Source organism: Spea bombifrons, chromosome 1 (genome assembly GCF_027358695.1).
Source record: "Spea bombifrons isolate aSpeBom1 chromosome 1, aSpeBom1.2.pri, whole genome shotgun sequence".
Lineage (NCBI taxonomy): Eukaryota > Metazoa > Chordata > Amphibia > Anura > Pelobatidae > Spea > Spea bombifrons.
The window spans coordinates 118943540-118961958 of NC_071087.1; the positions used below are offsets into that span (position 1 = coordinate 118943540).

The 18419-nt window shown below is 41.0% G+C and overlaps 2 protein-coding genes across 2 annotated transcripts; both read left to right on the plus strand.

Moving 5' to 3' along the window:
• Positions 1-212: 212 nt before the first annotated feature.
• Positions 213-3399, plus strand: LOC128471212 (uncharacterized). Its single transcript, XM_053453136.1, has 7 exons — positions 213-307; positions 1010-1187; positions 1594-1680; positions 1959-1986; positions 2566-2714; positions 2921-3043; positions 3157-3399. Exons 1-7 carry the CDS (start codon positions 213-215, stop codon positions 3397-3399), a joined length of 903 nt encoding a protein of 300 aa, XP_053309111.1.
• A 23-nt stretch (positions 3400-3422) lies between these two features.
• LOC128474928 (thyroid adenoma-associated protein homolog) lies at positions 3423-18094 on the plus strand. The gene is made up of 24 exons (XM_053457359.1): positions 3423-3553; positions 4214-4295; positions 5009-5145; positions 5521-5718; positions 6463-7129; positions 7574-7726; positions 8460-8569; positions 9186-9343; positions 9561-9703; positions 10352-10531; positions 11345-11490; positions 11619-11747; positions 12761-12865; positions 12996-13190; positions 13538-13688; positions 13847-14072; positions 14169-14396; positions 14985-15189; positions 15315-15512; positions 15735-15970; positions 16363-16548; positions 16664-16909; positions 17032-17240; positions 17647-18094. Exons 2-24 carry the CDS (start codon positions 4223-4225, stop codon positions 17877-17879), a joined length of 4512 nt encoding a protein of 1503 aa, XP_053313334.1. The 5' UTR covers positions 3423-3553; positions 4214-4222; the 3' UTR covers positions 17880-18094.
• The last annotated feature ends 325 nt before the right edge of the window (positions 18095-18419 follow it).

Here is an 18419-nt window from a genome sequence, read left to right on the forward strand (position 1 = left end):
CGGTCTTTCTGCGACTGACATGACTTGCAGCGCAACGAAAAGAAGCAGCTAGGATTCTCAAAAGGACGTTACCAAGGTGGTGTTAAATGAACAACGTTCCTCCCAGCCAGCAGGTGGCGCTGTGCTTAGATGAAACCATGTTCAGTTGACGTTCATCTTGTTTATCTGTCGCCTCTGAAGCAGCCGCTTCTCTGGTTGCCCATGTGGGAAAGATGTTGCAGGAAGCGGAGCAATGTCTCCTTTATTACAAGGCGCGGGAGCTAAGCATACTCAGCTCAGCGGCCGGGAAATTAAAGGATTTTGCTGAGTGAGTGAATATTCTTTATTATCAGTCATGTGTTAGGGAGCCGCGAATGGCTGTTACCAAGGCAACCTAATTGGCCCCGCACAGTTAGTAAAATTAGTGGCTCCCCGGTGCCTTCTTCCAACTTCTTTGGTGTCAAATAGTCCGGGTTTAAAATAATTTAGCCAATAGGGATGTGTAGGGGAAAATTAGTGCATTGCTGACATATTCTCCATACAATATAGTTTCTTTTAAAGGAGCAGTCGTTTTTGGCATGACTGCTCTTTATAAAAGAAAACAAAATGAAAAAGTTCCCATTGTCTTCCTTTGCCATGAGGAATGTTTTTCTGATGCCTGCAGCCCTAGCATATCAGGACATCGAAAAGTTGTCTCACCTAGCCCAAAAAGGGAGTATGTGAACGCACACTCTTTAGTAATGACAACTGTTAGGATTTCAGTGAAGCCGGTACCGTCAGTGAAGCACGATCTAACTGCTTCACTGGTCCCTGAAACATCAGGTTCTGCCAAAGGACTGCTGCACATAAAAGTCGCTATTGAAGAATTGCTTTATTTAAGTTTCTTCCCTGGTAATCGGCAGCATCAAAATTAGGACCCTAAAATACGATTTCACCAAACTTTTATGTTTCTCCAGTACATTTAGTATCACAAAACACATACATTATTATCATATTAAATGTTCTTATGCTTATTATTTTTTGCCTCCAGAGCCACTGTGAAACGCTGTAGAGATAAACATCTTGATGAAGTGGTACAGTTGTTGGCATCTCCAGAGAAAGTTTTGGGACACCTTTCCGATGCTGATCTCGTTCCCTTGCTTTGCTGTATACTCGCGTGTCAGATTGGGGCATGCAACAGCAGTAGCTCCTTCCAGAAACTGGAGAAGGTTGGTCGGTTTTAAAGATAAATGTACAGGGGGCTCGTAACTGTGATTTACATTTTGTATGGGTTATTCCTACTGAATTATGTATGGCTTTGATTTGTAAAACGGGAATAATAACCGTTGCACTTTATTTGTTGAGGAGCTGGATAATTTAATAAAACTGATTTTGGGTAGCTAACAGCACCGTAACCGCAAAACACATAACTATCAGCCAATGTCTACATGCTATTACCCATGGAACAGGATGAGGGCAGGCATGCCATGAGGTTTCCTACAGAGACCAGGGAAATTGGAGATTTCTAAAAGGTTTTCAGTAGGGCCTCACAAGGACATGAAGAGATTTGCTGGTACACTGTCAGAGGGTAACACCGGACTGATAGTATACTGTAATGTGCCTGTTATGTTTTAGATCTTGTTGAAGCTGTCTCAGATGAGACCACAACTGGTGTCACAAGAACGGGAATCAATGCTGAAAAACCTATTGCAAAACAAAGAGGTAAGTTAAATGTCACCTGCCATTCACTTGCCACAAAATGTGGTAAGGTCTATTTGCCAGTAATTGCAAGTTTCCAGTCTACAAACAACACAACCTGTTTCCATATTTATTCATAATAGTGTATATCCAGCTGCTTATCATGTGCCCTTCTTTATGTTTTAGATTTCCAATTTCTTTTCACATGTGAAGCCGTTCATATTTTTTTTTTGGATAATCGGTGTATAGTGGGCTATCTGGCTTGTTTACCCTCAGTTCATTCTTCTGTTTTTAACCCACAGGTGTTACAGCTCAAAGACCTGCAGACAGGTAGCAATCAACGCACTTCTTACCCATGTTAATCCTGCTTGTCTAAATTTGGTTACAGGTTGCAAGTATTTGTTGGCATATTTTGAGATTTTTTGTGTACAGAGAAAGTCACTGCAAAGTTCTAAATGTAACTTAATCATCAGGAAGGTATTGTAATTTATTTGTAAGATAGCAAAAGCAGGGTCTTCATTATCTTCTGTGCCAATGTGGCTTATGTGTTTTAATCCTATTTTCAAATGTTCCTGTGTTATTGGTTTTCTCTAGCCCTACTCCCACTACCCAAAACAATCCCCCCACCACTGTTTTACTGGTTTTAAAGATAGTTGCTCCACAGCCTGGGCCATTTCCACCCTCCTAATCCACTCTTGAAACGATGGAGGTGAAGTAACACCCCAATGAAGAGATATCAACGCTTTGGCTTTGTTAAGGAGATGCCTAATCAATGCTTTTTTGTTTGACTTTTAGCCGCATCATTGCAAATTCAGATTTGCAGTCTTGAATATATAATATCTGTTTTAATGTCTTGTCTTTTTTTTTTTTTTTTTTTTTATTTTTTATTTTTTTTTTTTTACCCTCTAGTCTGTATGTACCTGGAGTGCAGTCGTGCTTCTCAGAAGTACTTTATGCAGCACCTTCGCCACCTGCTTTCAGTAGTGTCAGTGACTTTCTCAGCGGTGTTGCAAGATGAAACGTCTCTGAACACTGAGCATTGTTACCTGACTGTCAAGGTAAGGTTGGCAAAACATAGTGATCTCATTAAAGGACCGCTTTCCCCAGGCATCAATAAGGCAAATATAGGAACACACTGCAGGTCAAATAGATGACTTTTAAAGCAGCACTTGTATGAAAAAAATGTAAAGCATTACCTTATTTGACTGTGTAATATCCACAATAATGTATTGTCCAGACCACTATCCCGCTTTTTTTTTGCCAGATATGTCTTCAGGTATTCAGGGAACTGGCAGAGGCCATTATACCACTGGTTTGGACTCCTGTTTCAAGCACTAGCCCCATGCAAAGTATTCTGGGATTCCTGATTCATGTCATTACATCTCAGGTATTTTTAAACTACATAGAATTTTACGAAGGTGCATAATGATAATGCAACTAAACTCAATGTCCGCTTAGGAATAGACCTGCCTTACAAGTTACTCTTTTATGTTCTTGCAGAACACTAGTCGAGATACTAAGTTGCTGGCAGGCACAACTGTAGCTTCACTGGCAAACACTGCTCCCACAGCAGCATTAGGAGCTCAGGCAGGGCTGAGCTTCATCCAGATGTTGAGAAACGGTGAGCGTCTTGGAGAGAGCAAGCATTGGTTTGTTGTGCATGTCTGTTTAACTGGGCAGAATGAAATAATACTTTCTGTTTTATCATCTTTAACATTGGAAAAATTGACTCTGTTATTTTAAAAAAATTTTGACAGGCCCTGGGGATGTGAAGTTTGGGGAGTTGTGTGTGTTTGTGCCATCCACATCCTCAGATGGCATAGAGATTCTTGCTTTGGTCCGCGGATTACTGTCGTGTAGCCGTGCAGATATTCTCTCTTGCCAACTGTCCACACAGGTAACACATCAAGGAACATTTCAGTTATATATATTGTTTTAATGTAAAATGGTGTATATAGTATATATTGATTCCATTAAAAAAAATACCAGTTTTGCTATATGTTTTAGTGCTAAACCCTAAATCCCACTTTATTATTTAATACACCAATTTAAGTTTTATACTGTTTTTCAGAATGTATTTAAATATTATTTAAACAAAATATATATATATATATATATGTATGTGTGTGTGTATATATATAGATATATATATAGATATATAAGTATGAAAAACATAATAATAGAAAACATTGAATTTTTTTTTTTTTTTTTAAAGTGACAACTAAGAAAAATGCTCATTCAGATCACTAACCTAAGATGACTCCCCCAAAATAATAAAACAACAATGACAACAATTGCTGACAAAGATACAAAGAATAGAACAGAGTATGTCATTATAAGGCATATAATATGGTGTATGGTTAATAATTTTTATTTGTGTTTCTTCAGCCGTAAAACTCCTTCTAGCCCACCCCTAAATTCCTAATCCATTATGATCTGCTGAACTTTTGTCGGTTCTTAATGTCAGCAACCTGAAATGTCTCGGGTTAATCCTGTTCCCTATTATTTGTGCCTCGGAGAACGGCAGACTTATTGTTTTGCGTTATGTGCTCCTTAGGATCGGACGATGCTGGAACACCTTCTTCCCGCTGTTAGCGATATGTGCAAGGGGCAGATAGAACACTACTACTGCTTTCAAGGTGAGAGTGGCCTTTGGGACACAAGTAATCTGTGTAGAATTAAGATATGGAATTTGAGAGCCATTAAATGCCTTTTGGCTTAAATAAGACCTCAAACTTAACTTGGTCCTTTGATTTGTCTTATTTGGACCTCTCCCATTCTTATTTGAATTCCTTCACTGTATTAATCACTACCGTTTTATAATTCCATTTTAGACTTTGACTTCCTATCTCATGTTTGTGATAAATATTTTCCTCCTATTATTTGTTCTCAGCTTTATGTATTCCCATATCCCTCCTCGAAAATATTTCCTCCAGGCTATTTGTTTCAATATTTTAAAGGAGCATTATATTGTTCTTTTCATGTGAAATACATACTGGACTCCGTTTTGCATATTTTGTAATCTAGCATATGGCCAGTTGGCTGCTACTAACCCCATTGATTTGAGTGAAAGCTCAGTCCCCATGTTGAGTTCCACAGAACAGGTTCTGGACATATACTTAAGTATGCTTTCCGCTTACACATCCTGGTTTTAGTAGAGGCAGCTGGAGGAAGGAGTAAAATTGAGATATATGTCTCATTCTCTAGTTCCAGTAACTAAAGAATGCATATTCCAACAGTGAAATGCATTTAAGTCCATGCAAAACAAATATATATTTGGGCCTAGGCTGTCCCTTTTATCTTTCCTGATGATTTGTAAAAAGTTCCCTTATATGCTTCTCCTTTGTTGCAGTTCTTTCCCTCTGGTTGCAGCGTGTGCGTGAACAAATAACTGGGATCCTGCAGAGCCGCAAGGGATTTTTGTGGGCAAATGATAGTAAAATCCTCTCTGATGTTATGCAGCTTCTTTGGGCTGGTGCTGAAAAGCCAGTAATACCATTTTAACTTTTTTACATTTATTTACTTTTTATTTTACTCAGTATGCACTCTAAATTTTGATGCCTTACCTCTTTTGTACTAATTTATATGTATATCAAGTGAGGTGTATCATGGTCCCAAAGGTTTACCATAATTTGGTTAGCCTCGCTTCTCAGTCCATAATGTCCAGAAACATGAGACACTCCCAAATTGGGTATTCACAGAAAGGCAGGCTATTTAAGTGCATGTGATTCTGTATCTCTTGCAATGTTGGTGTTTCAAAGCTTAATTAAGTTGCCCCCCCCCCCCAAGGCATATATATTTTCCATCGGGGCAATTATTTTTTTCCATCACATACTAATTTGCGTCTTCTGATCTGATTTCCAGATAGATGGTATGTCTGGTCTGGTTCTAAGCTGCTTCCAACACTGCCTGCATATTCATCAGAAAGAATGTCAGATCTTGCAGCTAAATGAGGAGATACTACTTCAGGATGTGCTGCAGAAGATCACAGACACCTCCTGGCAGAACCGATCAAGATATACCCCTCTCTGTTCTCTGTTACCATTTATTGGGGCTGATAGGGTAAGAACTAAAACTGCAGATTGTGGTGTGCAAGTAGAGTTGTCTGTCAAAAAGAAATTTGTGTATCAAGTGCAGAAGCCTTTAGTCAACGTTGCTAGCTTTTATTGGTCCAATGTAGGACGTGTACAGGTGCTGTGACTTTTAATTCATAGGTTTTTTTTTTTTATCATGAATGTTTGTATGTGGTCATGCAGTATGTTGTCTTTAGAGTGTGTAATGAGTGGTATGACATCAGTGGATGAGCTAGTCTGTTTTGGGTCAATTCTAAATCCAGTTTCTGCGTTGGTGATGTTGTTTATGAGGTTGTTGGAACGGTGGGTATGGCTTAATAAAGTGGCCCATCACAAGAGATTTAAGCTTTCAGCTTGCCAAATCCTTTATGCTTACAGAAATGATAATTTAGGCTATTACAATAAAGGATTAGCACAAAATTAATAACATGAGATACTGGTACAGAAAGAAGAGGGCCCTGCTCTTGCAGTCTTACAGTCTCCTGCAACAGGGTCTGCACTCACCCTGTGTAATGTATAGGTCAGTCGGTGAGATGGCTTTCAAGAACCCTCACTGCCTTATTTATGAATTATGCAGGGGTTTGCATAGTGAATTTAGTGATTGTAATTGTAGCTCTCCTGGAAACTCTCACTTGACTGAATGAATGTCTTTCTGTGATGCCACCAGATAACCAGTAATTCGGTATCTACCAGTGGTGTAATAAAAGCACAGTTATTTTTTTTTGGTTTCCAGGTCCTTGCTCTGTACCCACAGCTCCCAACGCACCTGTTCTTTTGCCTCTCCACAAACTACCTCTGCCCTCCAGCAGCAGAGACGTACCGCGCTGTTATCACACTGCAGAGAAAGGAGTGGACCCGGGAAGCCCAGCTAGATGAGAAGGCGCTGGCTAAGCGTTGGGCAGTCAGCTGGCTTACTCCGCTTTGTGATGCACTGTGCTCAACTGAAAGTTCCTTACAAAGCAATGCTGCCACTCACATTCTCCCTTGCAGCCTAAGCTGCTTCTCTGAATCCTTTGCGTTGCTGGAAGAGAAACTAGAGGGTCAAAGCCCCGCAAGTCTTCGCGGTTGGGTCAGTCTTGTACGTGCACAAAAGGCTTTGGGCAGAGCAAACAAGGACATAGAGGACAGGCTGCAAGTGTGCCTGGGTTCTGCTGATGATGGAGTCCGTTTGGATGCTCTTTGCTTTCTTTGCTGTGGTTCTCGCAGCAGTCAGCCTCCTTCCTCCTGGGAGCTGAAGCTTCTCAAAAGATTCCTACCCTATAATCTTGGTTGTGACAGTGCTGGCTTCAGGCAGCAGCTTCAGTCAGCAGTCCGCAGGGCACTGGAAAGGCTACGGGATGGAGCACTGACAGCACTGCGCAAGGGGCTACCCCAGGAGAAGGCCATATCCCTAGCAATAGGTGCGTGGTCCCCACAATCTGCATGGTTGATACAGCATAAGGATTAGCATCGATTGGTGCATTAGTAATTTGATACCCAAATTGAAAGAAAGAGGTTAGTTTTTTTAGTTATTATATTTTAGATTACAGGAATCAACAACCGTGTGAGCAGATAGCTGCAACGCACTCTGGAAGGCAGTAACCGAGATCTATCCACATGAGCGAAGGCCTTGCATCTGTAAATTGCATTTTAGTATATGACATAGTTTTGTTTTCTTAAGAATATTGAGTCACACGTTGATACTGTGCTCCTTATATTTAACAGAAATTGTAATATGTGGGTAATGTCTTGTTAATGAAATATTTTATAATATATATATATATATATATATATTTCTTTTTGATACGCTGCTTTGTTATATTGATTTCAGAATTTGACTTATGTGAAAATCTTCCTTATATCAGACTTCCTGGAGTGGTTGTGTCAGTTAAGTGTATCCTGCATGTCCTCAGCCGGAAATTACCAGCGCCGTTGCAGTGGCCTTCTCATCTTCTCTGCCCTGCTGGAGAGCTACACTGACTGCTGGACCCCTGAGAAAAAGAAAGGACAGCCCCCTCGTAAGTTATTTGATAGTACTTAAATTATATGATGGTGTCATCTATGGGCTATATCCCCCTTGGTGAAGCCTGGACTGTGTGTTTAAATCTTATAGTGGTTGTTTTTATACACTCAGCAAAATTGCCAGGATTTGTCAGGATGTGCCTAGTACTGCCAAACTCGTCATGTTTAGCTGCCCAATGCAGTATTTGAATGCCTTTATTGAGCCTGGCAGGTAGCTAGTACAGCTAACGGATTTCTGTAAGTAGGACCTGATTAATTACGTGCTAATTTATTGTCTGAATTAAACTTTTTACAAAGTAGGCAGTCCTCGCTGGCCTTAATGTCCCTGACGCCTCTATTAAAGAATGCATGTTAAAAGTACTGTAATACTTTAATATGAATTCTTTGAAACTAGAAATAAAATAAGAGATTTAACCTGATCTAGAAGTTGCAGCCCTATTGCTCCAGCTGCCTCGTCCTCCACGATCCGACATTTGGAACCACTGATTGGCTGCTTGAATTCAATGAGAGCACTTTGCGTGCGTGGGACAGAACCGACTGCTGCCCATAGTGTTTACCCAGCTAGCTCTGGAGCTGCTGTTAGGCAAAGGGGAGGGATTCTCCATAAGCCGCAATATATTTTTGCAAAAGGACCACTGTGAAAAGGGACCATATAGCTATCATATGCATTAAATCAATCAAATGTAAATGAGCCTTCTAATTTAAATTTAATTATGTTTATCCTTACAGAGGACATGGCCATATTACTGAAGTATGCCAGACAAAGAGGATGCTGGGATTTCTTCTCTGCACACAACACGCAAGCACTTGTTGGATGCTTGCAGGACAGTACGAATGAGGTAAGTGCAATATAACGGGTCCAACTGAATAATTAAAAAAAACAATGTCATAGGACTTTATCCTATTAGACATACAGTGGCACCATTGGTAAATATGAGGTTGTTTAACCTTTTGATATTTTCTTCAAAGCTACTCTGCTTTCGCGGATATCAAACATTTGGAAGCACAACACAGGTTTATGAATAAAATGTTGCACAATTATTGACACACTTTTAGTGTCTTCTTCTATAATACCTGATGAGGAGAATACCTTGTAAGGGATCTGAGACCATTCCTCCATACAGGTCCTTCAAATTTTGAGGTCAATGCTGGTGGACTCTCCTCTTCAGTTCTCCCCACAGGTTTTCTATGGGTTCAAGTCAGGGGACTGGGATGGTCATGGTAGGACCTTAATTTTGTGGTCAGTATGGCATTTTTGTGTTGATTTTGATGTATCTTTTGGATCGTTGTCCTGCTAGATAATCCAACCATGGCCCATTTTAAGCTTTCTAGCAGACGGGTGTTTGTTTCATATCTGGGCATGAAACCACAGATGATACTGACCCCGTAAACCATTACTTAAACATAATTAGAAGGTCTATCTCTAATATCTTGCTATTCTCACCTGTTGAATAGATTCGGGAAATGGCTTCAGATTTGCTGGTTCGCTTTTTCATGCCCATCCCAGACGTTCTTTTTCTCACATTGTTTGAGTTGAGCAAGGCATCTCTGTGCAGCCCACGAGTGCCCCAGGCTGAAGCTGGAGCACTAATCATGAAGACCCTGCTACTGAGGTATTTAGACACAGACTATTGATGTAATTAATTATATAATTAAATGCTTTAATTAGAGCATGTTTACAAACTATGATGCAGAAATATTGTGATGCCCATCTCAATGAATGGTGCATTTTATTCATAAACATAGTAAATAGAACCATATATCTCCCTGTGCCAAGTAAATGTTTCATAAGATCTGTCTTGCTGGTATCTTGTCGACGCTTTGGTCCAGACCACAAGGAGTGGTGGTGTTTCCAGGAGATGCGCCTCTCGATGCACTGCACCTCGTCACCTTTCTAGCAGAGATGCTGCGTGATCAGTACTGCTATGCCCAGGAAAACCTGCTGCAGGCAGCAACTTCAAAGCCTCTTCATGGTGAGCGTGGCTTAATACCATATAAAATAATTCACTGTCACATACATGTCTCCAAAAGCCGTGATATTTATAATTCACCATTAAATCTATTGTTATATCTGACTTATAAGATTGCATGTTATAGCAAGGCAAAAGCCAAAAATATCCAGTCAGACTATCTCCCAAGCATAGATGCATTAACAACGTGTGTGTTTTATATACAACAAATAAGTTACACACAGCTGGATAAAAATGTAATTTCCCTGTCTTTCAAAAAATAAATTTAATACATTGTGTGCATTATGTCCATAAAGATGTCTGTTAGTTTCTAGTAGTAGGAAGTACCATTACATAAGTTATGGTGGGTAAAAGGTGATGGAAACCCTTCCACTTAAATTTAAGGGGTAGTAGAAGTATTATTAAACACTCATCTACAGATACCAGACAAACCAGAAGCCTTGTACCCAGAATCCCTTGTGGTTGTGCCAGCACCATGAGATTTCTGAGGGAAAAACAAGCCTTCTGGCTTATCTGGTGTCTGTAGATGAGTGTTTAATAATACTTCTACTACCCCTTAAATTTTAGTAGTAGGAAGCAAATAAGTGAGCAATACCATGTTTTTGCCTCTCTGCTTTCTCGTTGACCCCCTATACTCTGTTTTCTCTGCAGGGGTGCTTTCAGCGTTGAGACTCTGTTTGCTGGAGGTGCCTGTTGTATCCCAGTCCTTCTCGAAGTCTGATGTAGCTCCCAGTTGGTGCTGCCTTCTGCAGGGTCTGGTGCGCTCTTTGCGAGAGATAGTATCTTTCATCCTTAATGTACTGCACAGATCTTGGAATGAAGACATTCCAGGTGAGAAAGGAAGGGTTCTCTATCTCGAGGTTTTTTTAAGCACCGCAAGCATGATATTTAGCCATTTTGGAATAGAATGTTAAACAGGAAATGCAACTTTAAACATTTCATCACAATAAGCCGTGTGTGTGTATATATATATATATATAATGTATAATAATGTACTCTCTAGTTGAATTTGGTACCTTTTCATTGGACCAACAAAGCAAAAGATGAATTGTCACATAAACATTTGGTACCTCAGAGTAGAGCCCTGCGCGGGACTACTTTTTTAATCCCGCTCCCGCCCGCTCCCGCGGTTTTTAATCCCGTTCCCGCAATGTGGGTGTTCCGCTCCCGCCCGCTCCCGCCACTTTTGTGGCCAATCCCGCCCGCTCCCGCCACATCTGTGGCCAATCATGCCCGCCTCCTTACCTGATTTCCCGCACAGTCCCGCGCAGCTGCCCTCGAGTTGTTCCCTCACGGCGTCTCTTCTCTTGCTCCGCCCAGGAACAAGGCGGAGTCACAGTTAGTGACATCACATCACGTGACTCCGTTTTGTTCCTGGGCGGAGCAAACTAGGAGACACTGTAAGGGAGCAGCAAGAAGGCAGCCTTGCGGGACTACGCGGGATTACCGGGACCCGCAGGTACAGTGCCTGACCGCCCGCTCCCGCCCGCAGCCCCAGCAAGACCGCCCGCGCCCGCAAGTTTTTTGGCGGGTCCCGCGGGACCCGCGGGACCCACCTCCTAGTGCAGTCCTCTACCTCAGAGGTCCTGAAAGCTTATGTTGATGTTTTCCCCTTTTCTTTAATACATTTTATTTTGTTTCTAGAAGCTGTGGCTCCATCATTTGCAGACATGGGTAAAGCAGTGAGTACATTCATTGCAGAAGGCAGAGGCCTAGAAGAGATGCCTGGTTCAGTTCTTCTTTCAGAGGAGTACAGTCTTATCATGACATTCTGTTGGGTCTCCTTAAAGGTGGGTGCTGACCCTGCTTAACGACAATTAAACACCATTCTTTAAGCTCCATATAAGTACCGTTACTCAGTATGTTCCTTTCTGCACTAATATTCTGGACTTGTTTTCCGTTTTCTATCTTGTTTCAGGAGATTGGTGTGCTGTTAGGGCCCCTAGTGGAGAAGCTGATATCTGGTCCAGTTGCCATGCTGCCCCTCTCTGCAGTACAGGAGTCCGTTGTAACTTATCAAGATATATTTATGCGCTGCCGCCACTGGGTGAGTCACGTGAAAACGGTATTAAAGAGGGAGAGGTCTTTGTCAATGTACTATACCCACAAAGTTTTTACTTCTGCCAGGTCACTCTTCCTCCAATTATAGCTCAAGGTTTCTGACATGTATACTAAATGACATATATATTACATGATGATAAATCAACTAAATGAATTACAGTTTAACCAATATTTTTGAAGTTAAAGAAAAACTCAGTAGGCCTCTTTGTTCTGGCTACTTGCTCTAAGTTGGAAAAAAAACATAAACGTAACTCGTTCATTTCATGATCATTCAGTTGCAAAAAGAAGACTTTTGTTCACATGAGCAGAAGCCCCCAGAGTTATATTATTATGCATGTTGGGGTCCATAACTATGTGGTTCTGTAAAGGAATTTTGAAGCTGCTTTGGCATCTTCTGAATTTAGTCCTCTAGAGTTGTGGCAGACATAGCGAATTTCTGTTTTCCTACAATTTTAGGGTACAGGGCATTTGTTTCAAGAAAATAATTGTAATGGTTCATATTTGATAGGTTGCCGGGAATAAGTCACAACTGTAAAAATGAATTGCGAAATGTTGGCTCGTCATCTAATTTCTCAGATAAAGAACAGACTGAACGAACTACTTCTCATGGTTGTTGTTTTTAACACACTTTAGTATTCCAGATCACTGCACTAGTACACCGCAGTTACAGATGCAGTGACTTATCTGTTGAACATATAGATTTTCATTCTCAGTACACTTTTACTTCGTTAGGCAGCAAGTATTTCAGTCTGTAATAAAGCAATACATCAGTATGCTGTATACAGAACAATCACTAAGAAAAGTGATTGGTCTGACTTTTTGTAAAATTACAAATTTTGCAAAAATCTCACTCCAGCAATGGAGTCTCTAACCAAACTGCACCACCTATGTAAAAGAGTATTGAAGGAGGCTTTACCCTGTATTGGGAAGCAATCAATCTGTTCTGCGTTAGTTTTTACCAGAGGTAAGCAGGAATCTAATTCTCTTTGTCTCCTGCAGGGGGCGGTTGATGGCTGTAGTGCTGGCTTTACCAAGCTTTGCAGTGCATTGTTCCACAATGAAGATTCCAAGCTGAGAGCCATCCCACAAAAGATAATGGAACAGGTGTGAGATATGTGTGTATATAATATATATATATGTATATATATGTATATATTATATATGTATATTTTCTTGAGCAAGGTAGATCTTAGCACCCAAGTGCTTCTGTTTCATTTTTCTACCCTTTTTGTAGGTGCTGGCAGAATGTCGATCTCGGAAATCTCTCTCTGTCACTCGCAGAGCTGCTGGGTTCCCTGTTCTCCTCCAGAGCATCTTGTGTGGCGAGGGAGCTCCGCACATGTTATTGGCATCATGTGTTCATTCTTTACTAGTACTGGCAAATGAACCATTGCCTGCTGACTGGGACCAAACGCATGATCTACCACAGGTAACCATTGTTATTTGTATTAGTTCATCCTAATAACGCAAGCGTGTTTCACATGAAACATGTAGGCATGTCTTAGACTAGGTGATTCATTATTCATTAAAACGACATAGTTTGTGCTTTGCTGCTTGGAAATACCTGTACTTGTTCATTAGCTATTTAGTGTTTAAGTTCACCCATGGACAGCGAGATTGGTGGCAACTTAACAAAAGGGGAGAGAGATAGCTTATTAGTGAGAAATAATCATGCCTTTCGTGAGAACAGGAAGTTACGGTGGCAGTTCACATGGTATACACATATTACATGAAATGATTTAGAACAGTTAATTACTGAAAATTTGTCTGTTTCAGGTGTCTGCGGTGCACGCTCTTCAGACCATGCTGCGCTGTTCAGTCCTTCGAGCTACCCTCCTCACTCAAGCTGTTCCCATGATGTCACTAGCGCTCCAAAATCTACGTTCTGCATGCTGGGCCATGCGCAATGCAGCTTTACAGCTCTTTAGTGCGTAATGTGTTTGAATTAAATATTGTTAGTAATACCGGTAGAATATTGTTCTATGTATCAAATTAATATAGCTGTATAAAACAGAGTATCATTCAGATGACATTTTAGGTTGTATCCCCCCCCCCTCTCTAAAATGTTCTATCTTTCTACCTTAGGTGCCCTGACAGGCGGCATGCTGGGCCTGTCACGCAGCGATGGGGACAGTTTGGTGCAGAGCACTCTGTCCGCAGGTGCACTGCTCAGACGGTTCCCAGGTCTCAGGGATGTGCTAATTCAGGAGCTGCAAGATGCTACGTATTGTGGAAATATGCTTCATCCCAGTCTGCATCCAATCCTCACTCTTCTTGCAAGACTGCAGCCAGGAGGAGACACTGAGGCAGGGTAACACGAAGAAGATTCTGTTTGATCAGAGTAAACTAAGGGATATTGATGAAGTGGATTAAATTAACATTGTCTGTTATGTGCTTCTTGCATCAGGTGTTTTCTGAAGCCTCTTCTTGGCCTGGCCAAAAACCCCATATATGCAGTACGTGTCATGGCAGCACGTGCAGTGGTACCAGTGGTCCAAGTGATGGAGTATCGTACTGTCCTATTCCAGCTGGTGGGAACACTTCCACATGTAAATAAAGGAGTATCCCATAATGCTCTGCATGGCTGCCTTCTGCAGATTCACGCACTGCTGGCCGTGGCATTAAAGGAAAATTGGTGAGGGCGTCTAATTTACCTGACCACCTAGTAGACTTTCCATGAAATAGTAATGTATTTTGTAAAATTACTTTTATTTATTGCATCGAGAATAGTACTGCATAAAAAATAGTATTTTAAGTGGAGGCTTTTTCCAGTCATGGTTTTTCACCACAAAATGCTTTTATGTGATCTGAAAAGAAGATAAAGGTGCAACCAAAAAAAGCTCCAGTACTAGAGGCTAGTGCAGGGCATGAATAAAATCTTTACATTAAAAGACGAGTTCTGCACTTAGGCTTTGCTTGGCAATATTCCTAGTTGGATTTTGTATTTTGGCCATTGTTTTATATCCAGTGATTCACAGAGTAAAAGGTTTTGTCAGGTTTATTAACAATATAGTTAGCTACTCCACCAGGTTTTCCTCCCAAAGTAAAATGTTTTGTTGTGTAAATGGACATACAGCACATTTTCCTCTTTAAGATCTAAACACATGTGATTGGAAATTTGAAAGCATCCTATTTGCTTGTTCTTCTCTATGCTTTCTTTCCTTTTGTACTTTACCTCGTTTCCATGACGTTTCAGTTTTTCTTCTTAATTATTTTTGTTTAGTCTTGAAGAAGGGGATGAGCAGCAGATTGCCAAGAAACTGCTTCCAGCCCTTTGGCTGGCATCTCCAGAACAGAGGTGCCCAGTGGTCCGTGCATCATTTCTTGATGTGCTTTCCCTACTCGTTCCTGTTTGTGGGAAGGAATTTGCCATGCAAGTGTGGGAGGCCGTATGCTCGAAGCAGAGTGGGCAGGATTATGGCAAACAGGTATGGGTAGCAGCAACAAAAGCTATTAAGGGTCTGGAGACCATTGATCCATTTATTTTCATAATTGTGGTAGGCTGGTTTGTTTCTTCTTGTTCAAAACTGCTTTTTTGTCATTTTTTATGTAGGTGGGCTTCGAAGTTTTCCATGAAGCATACGTTGTATATTTGTGCAATGAAGCTGTCAGATCCTCTGATCCAGCTGTCCACTCGCATGTATGCGATCTCTTGCTTGTCGGTGACCATGCTGTGTTTAGATGGCTGAAAAAACAACATGGTGAAAACGTGTCTTCTGCGTTGTACAAGGCTGTGAGATATACGTTACAGGTAAAGCTTAAGGAGTATGAACCACTAGGATTCTCCTGCAATTTCTAGTCCTATTTAGTCACTGTTTAACGAGACAACCGTGTAATGTTTTTTTCCTATGTATTTGTGTGTAGAATAAATAAATTGCCCCCTGGGTCTACCTTCCAAGTAAAATATGACATTTGTTGTTGTGTATATATCTTGTGTAGCTCAAACCTTAAACGCTCATTGTCTCCTTTGTAGGACAAGCTGTATTCGGTGTTGCTCTCAGAACATTCACCTGAATGCCTTAGGTTGTATTTGGAGGCATTTGTTGACATGAACCACTCGTGCTTCCCAACCCTCATTCTCAAACATCCCAAAAATCACATGGACCTACAGTGTGCTCACATCCTGCTCACTCTTCTTCAATCAAGCACGGCAGGTCCACAACTTCGAGGCCATGCACTGTGTACCCTCAGTTTGCTGTTAACACACAGGTAACGGATTAGGAAAAACTATCGATTTACATCGTGCACTGGACAGTCGAGGAAATGAGACACCTAAGAGTGCTTCCTATTATCATGTGATGGTTTCAGGACACTAATAAAGATTATTTTTTTTCTGGCCAGAGTTGGCTCATATTGTTTGCAAATGGTGGTAGATAATGATTGTTAAACAGAAGGATGTTTGCTGTCCTAGTTGTTTGTTTCAAGCGGTGAAGTTTGCTTAGGAAAAAGGAGTTCAGGTTGACTTGCATGCTGTTAGAGAGAAGGGAGTATTTAATGGGGAGAATTTGATTCATGGAGTATATGTTCATGTGAGAGTGAGTTTTGCTGAGCATGGTAGCCTTAGTTCTTTTTCTTTTTCCATTATTATATATGACCCTCAGGAACCTGCGAGAGGACATCTCACTTTGCTCCCATTGGTTATCTGTTCTCGCTGCTTGTGCTGATCCAGCCTCATCCTGTGAGGAGCTACGGTTGGCTGCTGCACGAGCTCTCGAGATATGTGGAGCTTACTTGGTTAGGCATGCTCTCAGTGACGGTGCTCCTGATATTACAAAGCTAGCAGTGAGGTAAGAAGCGTCTCTACTATGAAGCTTCACACTATTTCCCTTCTTGTCGTCAATCTCCTCTTCTTGTTCTCTTTCTTTCTCTGGCTTTTTAATCTTACTAGTACTTCTTTATTAGGACTGTAGGTTATGGTGTTGACCTCTTGCAAGATGAGGAACGAAATGTGAGAGAAGCTGCCACGAGGTTTGCTGTGGCAGCCATAGATCAGCCAGCAGAAGTGACGCTGCAAAGTGACCGGGCTCTGCTGCATCTCCTGCAGCTTTTGAGGGATCATTTCTGGACTTGTGAAGAGACCTTTCATGTTCTCCTGGTCCGGCTGCCTCCTTTTGATCTTTACAGTGCCCTTAGTACTTTACAGGTCAGGTAAGTAGAGCTGATGTACCGTTTTTCTTTATGCATCAGCGATGAATGTGTTTTGGAGTTAATTTAAATAAATGATCACAGTTTACCAGCAAAGTGTTGCTGCATTTCCCTCCCCTTTCTAGGTCAGCCAGTCTGTATGAGGAGGATGAACCTAACGTGTTTGCGGACTCTTTTTTCCTTTCCTCACTACTGCTGCCAGTACTCTGTGCTCTGTTGGACTTGATGTCCACTGACTCATCATTGTGCTCAGTTTTGCTGAGGTGGGTGAAATGTACTGTTATTCCATTGAGAGAGCAGATGCAGCAGTGTCACCACTGGGGACAAGCACAGGGTAAGTGGCAGACCAAGATATATTGGGTTTGTGCTGATTTAAAGGTAAAATAAATACATTCTCCACCTTTCTATGTGTATGTGGGAATTAAATTGCCCTGTTGCAATTCTTTTTTGTCACCCTACTGTGGTGGAAAAGGTGATATAGTAAATCTTTAATGACTACTCTTGTAAGTGAATGTTTCGATTATGCTGTATTGTTATACTATAATTCATCGTCTAATGCAGAAGTAGCCAAGAACCAGCTCCTGAACTGCTGTGTGACTGCAGTTCCCATGATGTCCAGTCAGCTTTGATATACTGCTTTTATTTAGGATTTAAGCTGGGGATCATGGAAATTGTGTAGTTCCACAGGAACTGGAAAGTTACCTGTTTGTGGTTGTGATGCTTCTATCTCATATCTCCAGGACCTGTCTCACAGCTTCGCCTCAAGGCCTCTGGGTGTCCCCGTGTACAGACTGCTATTTTAGGGCTGCTGGTGCATGGACAAATGCTCACCAGAGCTCTGGAAGTACTACCTCCCTCACAGATCGCACATCTAGGACTACAATCAGGTTGTGTAGAAGAGGAGTTGGCTATGCTGAAAGAAGACCTCCGGCTTTATGGGATTGGATCTACTTTTATCAAGATCATCGAATAAAGTCCTTAGAGAGATTAATTGTCCTCAATATGCAATCTGACATTTTAGCCAAACTGGTCTCCCTATTAATCCTGTAATGTTAAAGGTTAACAAGGAGCCTTTGGAGAAAGTTGTACAGTACAGCAGCTGGTTCCGGTGGCACATTGGGAATAATTGTAGTTAAACAGTGGAAGCCATGTCACTTTTTCTGGAATGCAATAAAATTTTGGCTACAACTTGCACTTGTATATTATATAAATCAATAGCTTGGTTGCACTAAGTTAAAAGTGAGTATTACGCTGACAATATTACATAGTAATATACCACCACCCCCATTTCTCTTTTTGATTGGGTATTTCATGGTAATGTGCAATGTTAGTACATACCCATAAAAAGTCGTCTATAATCTGCTTTGCCAAAAACAAAATATGTAGCATTTTTATTTCAATATTATGCATTGCATTAAAAAATACATTTAGTCATACAGTGAAAACTCTATAATGTTCTAAAAAAATTTTTAAAAAGTCTCTGATGGTAATGGATACATTTGACCAACCTAAT

Coding starts and splice junctions, on each gene's coding strand:
- LOC128471212 (XM_053453136.1), top strand. CDS start 213: ATGTTGCAGGAAGCGGAGCAATGTCTCCTTTATTACAAGGCGCGGGAG. Junction 308..1,009: donor AAATTAAAGGATTTTGCTGA/GTGAGTGAATAT, acceptor TTTTGCCTCCAG/AGCCACTGTGAAACGCTGTA. Junction 1,987..2,565: donor GCTCAAAGACCTGCAGACAG/GTAGCAATCAAC, acceptor TTTACCCTCTAG/TCTGTATGTACCTGGAGTGC.
- LOC128474928 (XM_053457359.1), top strand. CDS start 4,223: ATGCTGGAACACCTTCTTCCCGCTGTTAGCGATATGTGCAAGGGGCAG. Junction 7,130..7,573: donor GGCCATATCCCTAGCAATAG/GTGCGTGGTCCC, acceptor TCCTTATATCAG/ACTTCCTGGAGTGGTTGTGT. Junction 17,241..17,646: donor CCACTGGGGACAAGCACAGG/GTAAGTGGCAGA, acceptor TCATATCTCCAG/GACCTGTCTCACAGCTTCGC.